This window comes from Mustela putorius, unplaced genomic scaffold (genome assembly GCF_011764305.1).
Source record: "Mustela putorius furo isolate JIRA1106 unplaced genomic scaffold, ASM1176430v1.1 tig00000127_pilon_pilon_pilon, whole genome shotgun sequence".
Classification (NCBI taxonomy): Eukaryota; Metazoa; Chordata; class Mammalia; order Carnivora; family Mustelidae; genus Mustela; species Mustela putorius.
Window position 1 is genome coordinate 3,526,760 of NW_025421288.1, and position 12,218 is coordinate 3,538,977.

The window sequence follows — 12,218 nt, forward strand, 5'->3', positions numbered from 1 at the left end:
TTTGGGAAGCAGAGCCTGGAAATTAAAGAAGGAAGCAACTGGCAGAAGGAAAAAACATAGTGAACAAAGGCAAAGAAATTGGAAGCCAGGGTGGGCCATTTGCCTGGGTGTCCGTGGAAGGATTTGGTGGTGAAGCTGGAACGTAGGTCAAGATCAGACACAAATTTAGGAAACGGGAATTTATTGCTTGGGGAGTAGGGAGTTTATCACTGTGGATTCAAGAGAAGTTTCCTCTTTGATCCTTGAAATTCTGTCCCTTATTCATCCCCAGAGCAACCTTTGGGGAAACCAGTATAACAACATGGACTTCAGGTTGGTACATTCAAGTAGCTTCTGACAACTTCAGGCAGGTTTACTGACCTAAGATGGTGTGCTCTTCTTAATGGAGCTTGGATAAATCTCATATTTAGCTTTCTATCTCCTAGGGGAGGAACCCAAAATGAAGTCCTTGCCTTCATTCTCTGCCTTAGCAAGAACGCCTGGAATAACTAGGGTCTGATATCCCTTATCTAGCCCATAGTTACCCTCTTCCTTAACTCAGGAGCTATAACATTGCCAGTGTCCTCTGTTTGGCACTCCAGGCCCTCTCCCTTAAATCACCTCTCTGGAATGATTTCTTCCTGTTCTCTTTGTCCAAGAGATTCTCCTGCAAAACTATTTCTTGAGTGGCACTCCCATTTTTCTCCCTCTATATCCTTCTAAATGCCTTCTCTTCTCCACTCTGTGCTTCCCTAATAGTCCCAGCTCCCCATCTCAGACCGTCCAAATTTCTCTCTTTTTTCAAGGACCAACTCAAATCCCACTCCTTGAAATGCTCTGTCTCTGAGCTACTGGACTGCTGATCAGCCCCACTCTTCAGAAGCTTATGAAAAGAAAGTTGGGTGATGAACTCTTTATTTGACTGCTCCTCACAGCTACTGCACTGTAAACACGTGCAGCCATTTGAGGGCTCTGGGAGTTGCTGTATTGAGATCTGTGTGTTTAACTGTGATCAGGTGTTCATGAGGATAGGAAACTAGAGGAGAATTCCATGATAAAATCCACACTGTGAATGGCATCCACACCTGACATCTGAAATTCTACAATTTCAGCCTCATCCCAGCCGTCTCCCTCCCTATCCCACCTCCCAGAGGTTCAAGTCATATTGAAATGAAGGATATCATGAAATCTCTCCTTTTGTATACTTTTGTTAAGGCCAGTCCTGTGCTTCAAAGGCCACTAACCAACCTAGAAAACACTGTTTTATGTCACAAATCAATCATCACTTGTGTAAATTGCTGGACTCCTCTCTTCTCATCTGCAAAATGGCGCCAATTATACCTGCTTCATGGGGTTGCAGTAAGAATAAAGAATAATCTAACTGTGGCCAGTTGTCCCTCTTGTGCAAGACTATTTTGTTTTTGCCTATTATCCTAGAGCAAGTATCAGTACATCTACTCCTCACTCTTAAAAAATAGTCAGATATTAAAATATAGGAAAAACCTAAGTAATGCATTTAAGCACCTTGGGCCTTAATAAATGGCAGCTTTCCCTGTGCTAAAGAAGTCTTGGGCCCATACTGCTTTGATATAAAGGCTTCCTTAGTAGACTGCAAAACTTTAAGGTAGTCTCGTTTTTTGTCCTCAAGTCCTGGGAATATAATAAGTGAATAATAAATGCTCATTGAACAAATGAATGACCATGCCTCCCTGGACTAGAGAACTACCTGAACCTAGTCCCAACTCTGGGCCTTGGGAAACCTACCAAAAATACATCTGAGATCTTGAAATTCTTAGGACAACAAGTATATCTAAAGATGATGAAACCAGAGTTATAAAAGTTTAAATGGGGGATGCCTGGGTGGCTCAGTTGGTTGGACGACTGCCTTCGGCTCCGGTCATGATCCTGAAGTCCCGGGATCGAGTCCCGCATCCAGTTTTCAGCAACATGGGGAGTCTGCTTCTCTCTCTTATCTTCTCCTCACTTATGCTCTCTTTCACTGTCTCTCTTTCAAATAAATAAATAAAATCTTTAAAAAAAAAGTTTAAATGGCATGCTGATGTGCTCTTGGCTTTTAAGTAGTAGAGCTGGGATTGGAACAAAATTTTCTGATTCTTAGTCCAGTGTTCTATAAAATAGGGAAATGTGCAGCTTTAAAGAAAGTGATAGGCATAATCAGAACTGGGGAACCTGTATAAAGGTCTTGTCTGTGGCTATATTCAGTCTGATGATTTGATTAGATAGATCAGTCAGGATTGTATTCTGAAGCATTTGTTAAAAGTTTCACATTTGCCTATGACCATAGTGAGCTGAACCCTTGCAAGATCAGATGGGCTGGACAAGTCACTATATCCTAAAGAAGTGAGGGAGAGAGGCAAAATAGAAGATGTTATAAAAGAAATAGATCAGCTTCAGATCATGTTGAAAGAATGGTATCAAGGAGGAATGATAAGTTTCACCATGACTTTCTTCCCCTTCAATATTTTACAATCCTCATATTTACTGACTGGTATACTAATTAATGTATACCACTTTAAGGGGGAAGATACTCATTAAGAAAATTGGTGACATGACATATGACCACAGTGTGTATTATATTCTCTATACCTATGGCAATGACATTAAAACCTTTCAACATTGCATTATTATCCTTAAAATAAATTAACCAAATCCAAAAGGTGAAACTATAAAGACATTTCAGAAGAAATTCTCACAGGTTTATGATATATCAATCTGGTAACAAATTTATAATAAATCTATTCCAGAGAGGACAGAGATAGCTAGATACAGATAGAGATGTGACTGATTGATACTTAAAGATGATCTAATCCAACAGCAATCTTATTTTGCAAATGGAGGAAATGAGGTTCACAGAAATGGAATGACTTCTTCGTAGTAACATAGCTAAATTAAAACCGTGAAATTACAACTTCATTATTCTCATTCCAAATGTAGTCTTACAATACACAATAATACTGATTAGTCAAGCTCTGAGAGAATGCATTTTATGGCAACAGTCTATTCTCTAATTATTTTATTTACTCTGGGCTTTAATTTTATTTCAATATGAACAAAATGCTAGTTAGTACTTACCCTAGCTATACTATCAATCTCATTAACATAATCCCAAACAAATGTAGGAAGAAAATAATTCAATAGGACATTTGATGTTGTGAAAGACCAGTAATTGCGGAGTTCACCATTATTTGTGTTAATCTTAAAATTAATTGTCTTTTGGGGGCGCCTGTGTGGCTCAGTGGGTTAAAGTCTCTGCCTTCGGCTCAGGTCATGATCCCAGGGTCCTGGGATCGAGCCCCGCATCAGGTTCTTTGCTCAGCAGGGAGCTTGCTTCTTCCTCTCTCTCTCTCTCTCTCTGCCTGCCTCTCTGCCTACTTGTGATTTCTGTCTGTCAAATAAATAAATAAAATCTTAAAAAAAAAAAGACTAGAACACAGTGAATATTTAAATATAAAAAACATTATTGTCTTTTGTTCTAGGAATTATCCTCACATACAGTACATAGAATTATCAGTTAAATGTCTTTAAGTGTTACATTTTCCTTTTCTGTACAAAGAAGCGAGTCTAGGAAAGGACAAAAGTTTGCTTGAAAAGGCTGAGCTGGATGGGAAACAAACTGAGGGTTGCTGGAGTTACTGCCTGCTCAGTGGGGGAATGGGGTAACTGGGTGATAGGCATTAGGGAGGGCACTTGCTGTGATGAGCACTGGGTGTTGTATGCAGTTGACAAATCACTAAATTCTACTCCTGAAATTAATAATACAGTATATGTTAACTAAACTGAATTTAAATAAAAAATTTAAAAAAGAAAAGAAAGGACAGGTTCTAGCTAGGCACTAGGATAGGGCATGGGCTGCTTGAATTGCATTATTATTCTTCATTCACCCAACTCCAAGTTACTACTGATCAAAACAAACTAGTCAGAATGAATCGATTAAGTCAAGCATTTGGTCTAAATAAATATTTTTAGAAAAAATAAACAAAAATATTCACTTCAGTTTGTTTGCATATTCTGGTATGTGTCCCCTTCCCCCCGCCATGAGAAAAGCTTTGCAATTTTTTCTGCATTTTTAACTAAACCATTCATTTATAGAGCTGAGAGGTAAGGTGGATTAGTAATTTTTGTGAGACAAAAGATAAACTTTCTATTTGTTGTAGCTTTAGGCATTTCATGTCTTTTCTTCAAAACTAATTTAATGTTGTTTCTAATTAATTAACAGCCAACTAAGTATGAATTTCTTGTTTGATAGTAAATGAGAGAATTTTAAACGTTACTTTTCACTTTAAATTGTTCAGAAGAAAGTTGGTTAGAAGTATATGTTTCATCTTTGTCCGTGAATTAAGCAAATATATGATATATAAAGTCATCTGTCTATTAAGGCAAATAGACAAGAAAAGCACCCTGCTATGTAGTGAATTTGACTAGTTGATTAGTGATTTTGCTTTTTACTTTTTTTAATTTAATTTAATTTGTGTGTGTGTTCCAAAATTCATTTTACTTTTTTAAATTTAATTTAATTTGTGTGTGTGTGTGTATTCCAATATTCACTGTGCTCCATGCAATACGTGCCCTCCTTAATACTTTTTATTAAAGATTTCATTTATTTATTTGACAGAGAGAGAGATCATAAGTAGGCAGAGAGGCAGGCAGAGAGAAAGAAGGAGAAGCAGGCTCCCTGTTGAGCAGTGAGTCCGATATGGGGCTCAATCCCAGGAACCTGAGATCATGACCTGAGAAGAAGGCGGAGGCTTAACCCACTGAGCCACACAGGAGCCCTTCCTTATTATTTTTTTTAAGATTTTATTTATTTATTTGACAGAGAGAAAGAAATCACAAGCAGGAAGACAGGCAAGTAGAGAGAGAAGGAAGCAGGCTCCCCACTGAACAGAGATGCGGAACTTGATCCCAGGACCCTGAGATCATGACCTGAGCTGAAGGCAGAGGCTTAGCCCACTGAGCCACCCAGGCAGCTCACCTCATTACATTTTAAGTTAAGTTTAAACAAGTGGAGTCCACTTTACCTATATTCCATCAGAGGTACCTTATTTACTGATTGTGTGTGGCATTCATATTTAGGTGGGAGAAATAGTTGCATTTTAGTTGTTGAATATCTGTGAAAGTGAATAACCTTTTTTATATTTTATTCTAAATCATAAAACAACAAGTGAGAAAATTTAGAAATAGGGTAACTAGCTTAATAACATGTTAATCAAAGTCTATATTTAAGCTTATTAAGTACAATAATGCTAAATTATATTTTCTATTCTCTTAATTCAAAAAATTATTTTTTTAAAGATAACACTGATTGAAAAGCTTCAAAACACAAGAAAAATTCATTTCCATAAATTTGTGAGATAGATATATTTATATAGACATATAGATAGATAGAGTCCACACAGCAACCGGAAAACCTTTCCAAAAATGTAAGTTGTGTCACACCACCCTCCTTCATAATACTTACATTTTACTAAGAATAAATCTTTACTCCTCACTCAGTCATCTCAGCCCTGCATGGTCGGGCTGCTGCATGAAATTTAAATGAAGCGATATTTCAATAGATTTGTTGCAAAACAGGGCTAAATGTAAGAGGTTAAAATTGGTCTCACACAAAGTAGATGCAGTCTTGTTTCCTTGTAAACTACAAAATTAAGACAGATGTAGGGGCGTCTAGGTGGCTCTGCAGGTTGGGAAACTGCCTTCGGCCCAGGTCATGATCCTGGAGTCCTGGGATCAAGTCCCACATCTGGCTCTCTGCTCACCAGAGAATCTGTTTCTCCCACTGACCTCTTTCCTCTCATACTCTCTCTCTCTCTCTCATTCTCTCTCTCTCAAATAAATAAAATATTTTTTAAAAAGACAGATGTAAAATGTTACGTCCAAAAACCGTTATCTGAAGTTCTCTACTTGAGTTAAAAATTCAGAATGTTTCTCTATATGAAGATGATTTAGATACTCCAGACAGGAGTAAGATCTTTCATCTTACAGTTATAATTTCAAACAATTAATTTCAGACAGTCTATGATTTTAGAGAACCAAGATTTCTCAAGGAGTAAGCAAACAGTCATTCAATAAAGGGAGTTGTTTTCACACATTAAAGCCATCATTTGTCCTTGGGGAAATGTGTTTCCTGATGAGTTTCCAGCTGTATTTATGCGTCCATTATGAATGGCAAGAGAAACATCGGCTGTCCAAGGTTTGATTGTCTCAATTCATATTCAGAAGTCAATTATCTTAGATTAACAATTAACTCTAGTGACCCATTGAGACCCTTCATGTCCTCTGTTTTGCAATAGCTCTCCTTAAAGCTCCTTTCACATCCTGGTTCCTTAGGCTATAGATCAAGGGGTTGAGCATGGGTGTGATGACAGTGTAGAACACTGCAATGATCTTGCCCCCGGCCCTGGAGGACTTCGACTGGGGTCTCATGTACATGAAAATGGCAGTTCCATAGAATAAGGCCACCACCGTCAGATGGGAGGCACAGGTGGACAGTGCCTTATGCCTCCCGGAGGCTGACCGTATCCTGAGAACTGATAGAAGGATTCGGGCATAGGAAACAACAATGAGGAGAAAAGGGATGAAGACAATGATGATACTGAAGATAAAAACAACCAGCTCAGTAAATGAGGTGTCAGTACAAGCCAACCTCAAGATGGAAGGGACCTCACAAAAAAAATGGTTCAGGACGTTGGGCCCACAGTAGGGCAAACTCAAGGTGAGGACGTTGATAACCATGGAACTCAGGAAGCTGCTGGACCAAGAAATGGCTGCCAGTTGGACACAGATATTTTGGTTCATAATGACAGTATAATGGAGAGGATGACAAATGGCTACGTATCTGTCATAAGCCATGACCCCAAGGAGAACACATTCAATCATCCCAAAGGAGAGGGAGAAGTACATCTGAGTAGCACAACTAGAGAACGGGATGGTCTTTTTCCCCATCATGTTGGACAGCATTTGTGGGACATTAGTGGATGTGTAGCAGATATCCAGAAAGGATAAATTAGTGAGGAAGAAGTACATGGGGGTTTGGAGACGAGGTTCTATCTGAATAATAGTGATAATTATAATATTCCCCACCACTGTTAATAAATAAAAGAACAAGAACATAATAAAAAGAATGAGCTGCACCTTTGGCTGAGATGACAGCCCCAGGAACACAAATTCAGTCACAGTGAAGTTGGTTTTTATCATATTCACTTTTCAGGCCACCTCCCTCCCTCTCACAGAACCATCCCCCTAAATAAAAACTTCAAATGTCCTATGTTGATAGCACAGTGTTGGAAACTCAAAACAAATAAGAAAGCAGAGACGTCTTGATCTGAAATTACATACATCTTGAGTATCTGAGTTGTTCACAAATGGAAAGCTTTTCTTCTAGTTTTGGAGGGCATATTCTCTTGATGAGATTAAGAATTTCCCATTCAATTACTGATTGAGTTGAGCAGATATTCTTGACTTTTCTCCAAGGGTATGCTTCTTTGCCTGTTCATAATTGGTCCAAAACCTATTCATTCTTCATTCTTCAAAGTTTTACTCATGGCTCACCTCTTTAAAAAGATCCAATTATGTTTTTGCTCCACACCTAATAACAGAGCATCATGATGTAGAACTTAAGTAAAAAACAGTGAAGGGCATTACTTCATACACTAACCTAAAAGTAAAGGCAGGAACAGCAGCTTGTTCTTCCTCTGTATCACTCTGAGGCAAATGTCTCATGCTTGGACACCCTGATACCCTAAAAAACAAAGACTGCACATACCATCAATAAAACCAGTCATGGGTCACACCAATGACCAGTTCTACCAGCCTCACCATTTCCATACTGTGGGGTCTTGGGTAGTTTCATCATATATAAAGTGGGAATAATTGATAAAATAATGTGAATAAATTTTTGAAGATTACATTAAATAATGTGAGTAAAGAATTTAAGACAATGTCTACATGTAGGAAATAATCCACAAATAACAACTATTATTAATAGTTCTACGAATGTGGGTGCCTGGGTGGCTCAGTGGGTTAAGCCTCTGCCTTCGGCTCAGGTCATGATCTCAGGGTCCTGGGATCGAGCCCCACATCGGACTCTCTGCGCAGCAGGAGGCCTGCTTCCCACCCACCCCCTCACCTGCCTTTCTGCCTAGTTGTGACCTCTCTCTCTGTGTCAAATAAATAAATAAAATCTTTTAAAAAAAGATTTTAAAAAATAAAATCTTTTAAAAAATATTTCTACTAATGTACAGCAATGCTACATTTATCTTGAATTCAGTTCTCTAATAAAAACTGTTTCAGAGAAATATTAATAAAAAATATCCAGAAAACTAAAGTTACCAGGTCTATTCATTGAGAACTCCTTAGCCCTGACCCTGTGCCTACTTACCCTAAATTTATTTATGCACCAAGTTAGCATGTTCCTCTAATGCCTTGCAGCCATGAACAGATTAAAAGCAGTGAGAACACAGGTAGGAGGTAAAGAAGAGTCCTACAGGTAGGTACCGTTACAGCAGCCAGAGAAAGATGACAATCATTCATTTGTCCATTTGTTCACCCTTTTTGTGTCTTTCTTTTTCATTCTTTCTTTCAAAAATATCTTGTGATAATCTAATATGTACCAGATGCTGCGTATGCGCTGGTAAATACAACAGATGCTTTCCACAGTCTCAGAGCTTACGTTCCAGTGGAAAGGTGTGACGAAGGAAACAGCCCCAACCCTGAGAGCATGGGGAATCTTATCAGGAAAACATTTAAGAACCAGGTAGTTGTGGGTCATGAAGAAGACTACTTTAGGTAGCACATCCTTTCTCAAACAATATCTATTTCCATGTAGTATCTTTTAAAGGGCTTTCTTATGGGGCGTCAGGGTGGCTCAGTCAGTTCACTGTCTGCCTTTGGCTCAGGTCGTGATCCCAGAGCCCTGGGATGGAGCCCGCTGTTGAGCTCCCTGCTCAGTGGGGAGTCTGCTCCTTCTTCCGCTACCCCCGCCCCTGGTACTCATGCATGTGCTCTCTCTCTCTCTCTCTCTCTCAAGTAAATATATACAAACTTTAAAAATAAACTAAAATAAAATAAAATAGGGCTTTCTTATATTTTGATTTAAATCAGGGCATTTCAAATCAAATAATTTAGTCGACTGAAAAACTAAATTATCTAAAATCTGAAGTGCAGGGATAAAGGAGGGATGGGTCTGGAAAGAGGAGAGAGAGGTTAGGTTACAGTCCTGTTTTCACCAGGAGCAGCAGGAAAGGAAGCAAGCAAGGAGGTTATCAGCTCCCTTCCAGGCCCTTCAGTCAGCAGTGATCAAGCTCTGCTGCAAATAAGAAATGTTTTGGTGATTTTAGGAGTGATTATAATGACAACAAGTGACATCCCCAGTGAGTTTCTCAGTTGACAAGATGGCACACAATCAGATCACACCACTGGTGGTGCAGTACACGGAATCGACCACAGGAGAGAAAGATGACATGCCTGGGGGCTTTGTGCAATCGTGACATGAACATGGACCAACTGTCCTTCTCTAAGGTAGGGGCAGGATAGCCTCAGAATTGATACACAAGATAAATCAGATAATGCATGTAAAGCACCTAAAACAGAGTTAGACATATATAGTAAGGGCTCAATATATGTTAACTATTATCATTCTGATTCACATATGATCCTCATTAGAGGATCTTTAAGTTCACAAATGTGAAATATTTGTATCTTCACTCACTCCTTTATAGGGAAGAGAGACTAAGTCTTTAAGACAGTAAATAACTCGCCCTAAATCATTGAATTACTGAATCTATATGCAAACACCTTACAACACACATATATATAATATAGCTATATCTACAGTAATAAAGCCACACCAAATGAAATAGTCCTGGTCCCCTATGCATGTATGTATGCATAGAATTGTGTTCACATGAAGGAACATAAATATATTGGTTCAACATTTAAACTGTCTCTATATTTTGAAGGCTCAATGAAGAGGACATTCCCTTAGTTCCTCTAAAAGTACAAGTTGCCTTTAAAACATTTTTAGTCACTTGATGGCTGAAGCCACTGAAAGTGAGTTAGAGCCCACTCAGCTGTCAGTTTCTAGGTTACAAATCTGTTTCTATTCCTATCAGAACACAGAGTTGCAAATCCATTATAAGGATAAGAGGAATAAAGACACTTTATAAATGAATGTATCTCCCATAATATGAAGCAAACTCACCAAATTAAATACAGGTTGAAAAAGTTCTGGATGGTTTGTAATTAATTACCTGTAATTCTACTCAGGCATCTCAACCAAGCAAGCAACACCTAGCAAACTGCACACCCTTTGTGTTACCTCACAAGGCAAAAGCTACTGTTACTAATTGCCTCTTCCACTCCCCTGCCTGGGACACTCATATTCAAGCATGCATGAAGTCCTCCTCGAAGCCCTAATCTAATTCAACCAGACAGAGTTAATCAGAGTCCCTTCTGCTGAATCATTTCCATCCTTTGAATATACTCAATTTTTGTACTTATATGTGTGTGTGTATTAGTTATGAGTCTGTCTGTCCAATGGCTTTGGGTTTCTAGTGATATTGCCGTATTTGTTTTTCCACTCCCTACCACATAATAAACACCATTAAACATTGATTTAAAAACTCAGGATGCCTGGGTGGCTCAGTTGGTTAAGCCACTGCCTTCAGCTTGGGTCATGATTCCAGGGTCCTGGGATCAAGTCCCACATCAGGCTCCTTGCTTGGTGGGGAGCCTGTTTCTCTGCCTCTGCCTGCCACTCTGCTTGCTTGAGCTCACTTGCTCTCTGACAAATAAATAAACAAATAAAATCTTAAAAAAAAAATTCTCAAATAAACCTTCCTATTTCCTATTTTTCTTAAGGTTTAAGCTCAGATTAAGAAAAAATTCACCCTCATGCTAGCCATAATTCTAGTCAAAGAATATAGTCCAGCAAAATCATTTACTCTCTAATTGCTTCTTTTTTCTAAACAACACTGTTTATGGCTCAGAAAGCCATCTAATTCAGTTTTGGGTAAAGGGTGGGGGGAATGATTAATGTGGCTGGATGCCAAGAAGGTATGATGTGTGCTGACAAACTTTACTCAGCTCAGGTTATTTTTCGCATCATATAGACACTGCATATCAGGCACTTTATGTGTTCACAGAAAAATGACTCCTCTTTCTGTTCTGCAAGTCACAGGAAGAAATCTAAGATACATTTTACACCAAACTAGAGAAGTCTAATGTTCCTTCATAAATTCAGGATTTTCAAAAGCTAAACCTTTAATTGTTGTAATCCAAATCATTTGTACAACTGAACATGCTGTTTTTTCTAACTTGTAGTTAAATTGTTTATTAAGTTTGGTAGATATATTCGATATCTATCAATGATATTGTTGCTCTTTGATAATACCTCCTTTCCCAAGGATAAGTTTGCATGGCACCCTAGCATAGGGGTGAAAATCAGCTCTGGGAAAGGACAACCTAAATATGAATTATGACTCTGACAGTTCTCTTCTGTGTGACTTGGGTGAGTTTCTAAGCTTTTCTAAGCCTCTTTTATCTCCTAGGTTAACTGGGAACTGTATTATTATCTCATTCATAAGATTATTTTAGATTATATGTTATTTTATATATTAGAAAGTCCATCTAGCAGTTTTAGCATAGTATCTAACACATAGTGAGAACTTAAAAAATTATAGTTCACAATATTATATAAACTTCGGGTTTATCCAATTTACTATAAATAAACTTGTGTTAGAGCAGAAGGACTACAAGAAATAATTATATTGGAAGTTATGTTATACATCACTGTAGAAATATTTAGAGCCTACACAACCTCATACAATCCCTACATGTGTATCATAATGTCAAAATCTGTGATGTCTTTTCATTGATTGCCAGTTCATCCATGAATGACATTTATTGTTAAAAATTGATCTAAGCACTAAGAATTTGAAAAATTAAGAAGACTAAAGATGGCATTGTAATCCTATTTCCTACCTCATTAAAGAAAACCATCAGGAAAACCTACCAGGAAGTCTTTTCCTATGAATCCATTACTGAGTTTTGAAAATTATCCTAGGAAAACAAATGATTTTTTTGGTAAAAACACCACTTACAATGTTTACAAATTGTGCTGTAGATGATAATTTACCAGATGATAATTTGTGAATTAGTTTCACAAAACCTTTTAAACAAATAAGGCAGATTTGGTTTTGATGCAGCATGAAGAAGGAAGA

General features: G+C 38.0%; 1 protein-coding gene across 1 annotated transcript; it reads right to left on the bottom strand.

Moving 5' to 3' along the window:
* Positions 1-6,267: 6,267 nt before the first annotated feature.
* Positions 6,268-7,781, bottom strand: LOC101677954 (olfactory receptor 2G3-like). Its single transcript, XM_013048501.2, has 2 exons — positions 7,763-7,781; positions 6,268-7,199 (listed from the first exon to the last, which is right to left on the bottom strand). Exons 1-2 carry the CDS (start codon positions 7,779-7,781, stop codon positions 6,268-6,270), a joined length of 951 nt encoding a protein of 316 aa, XP_012903955.2.
* Positions 7,782-12,218: the final 4,437 nt, after the last annotated feature.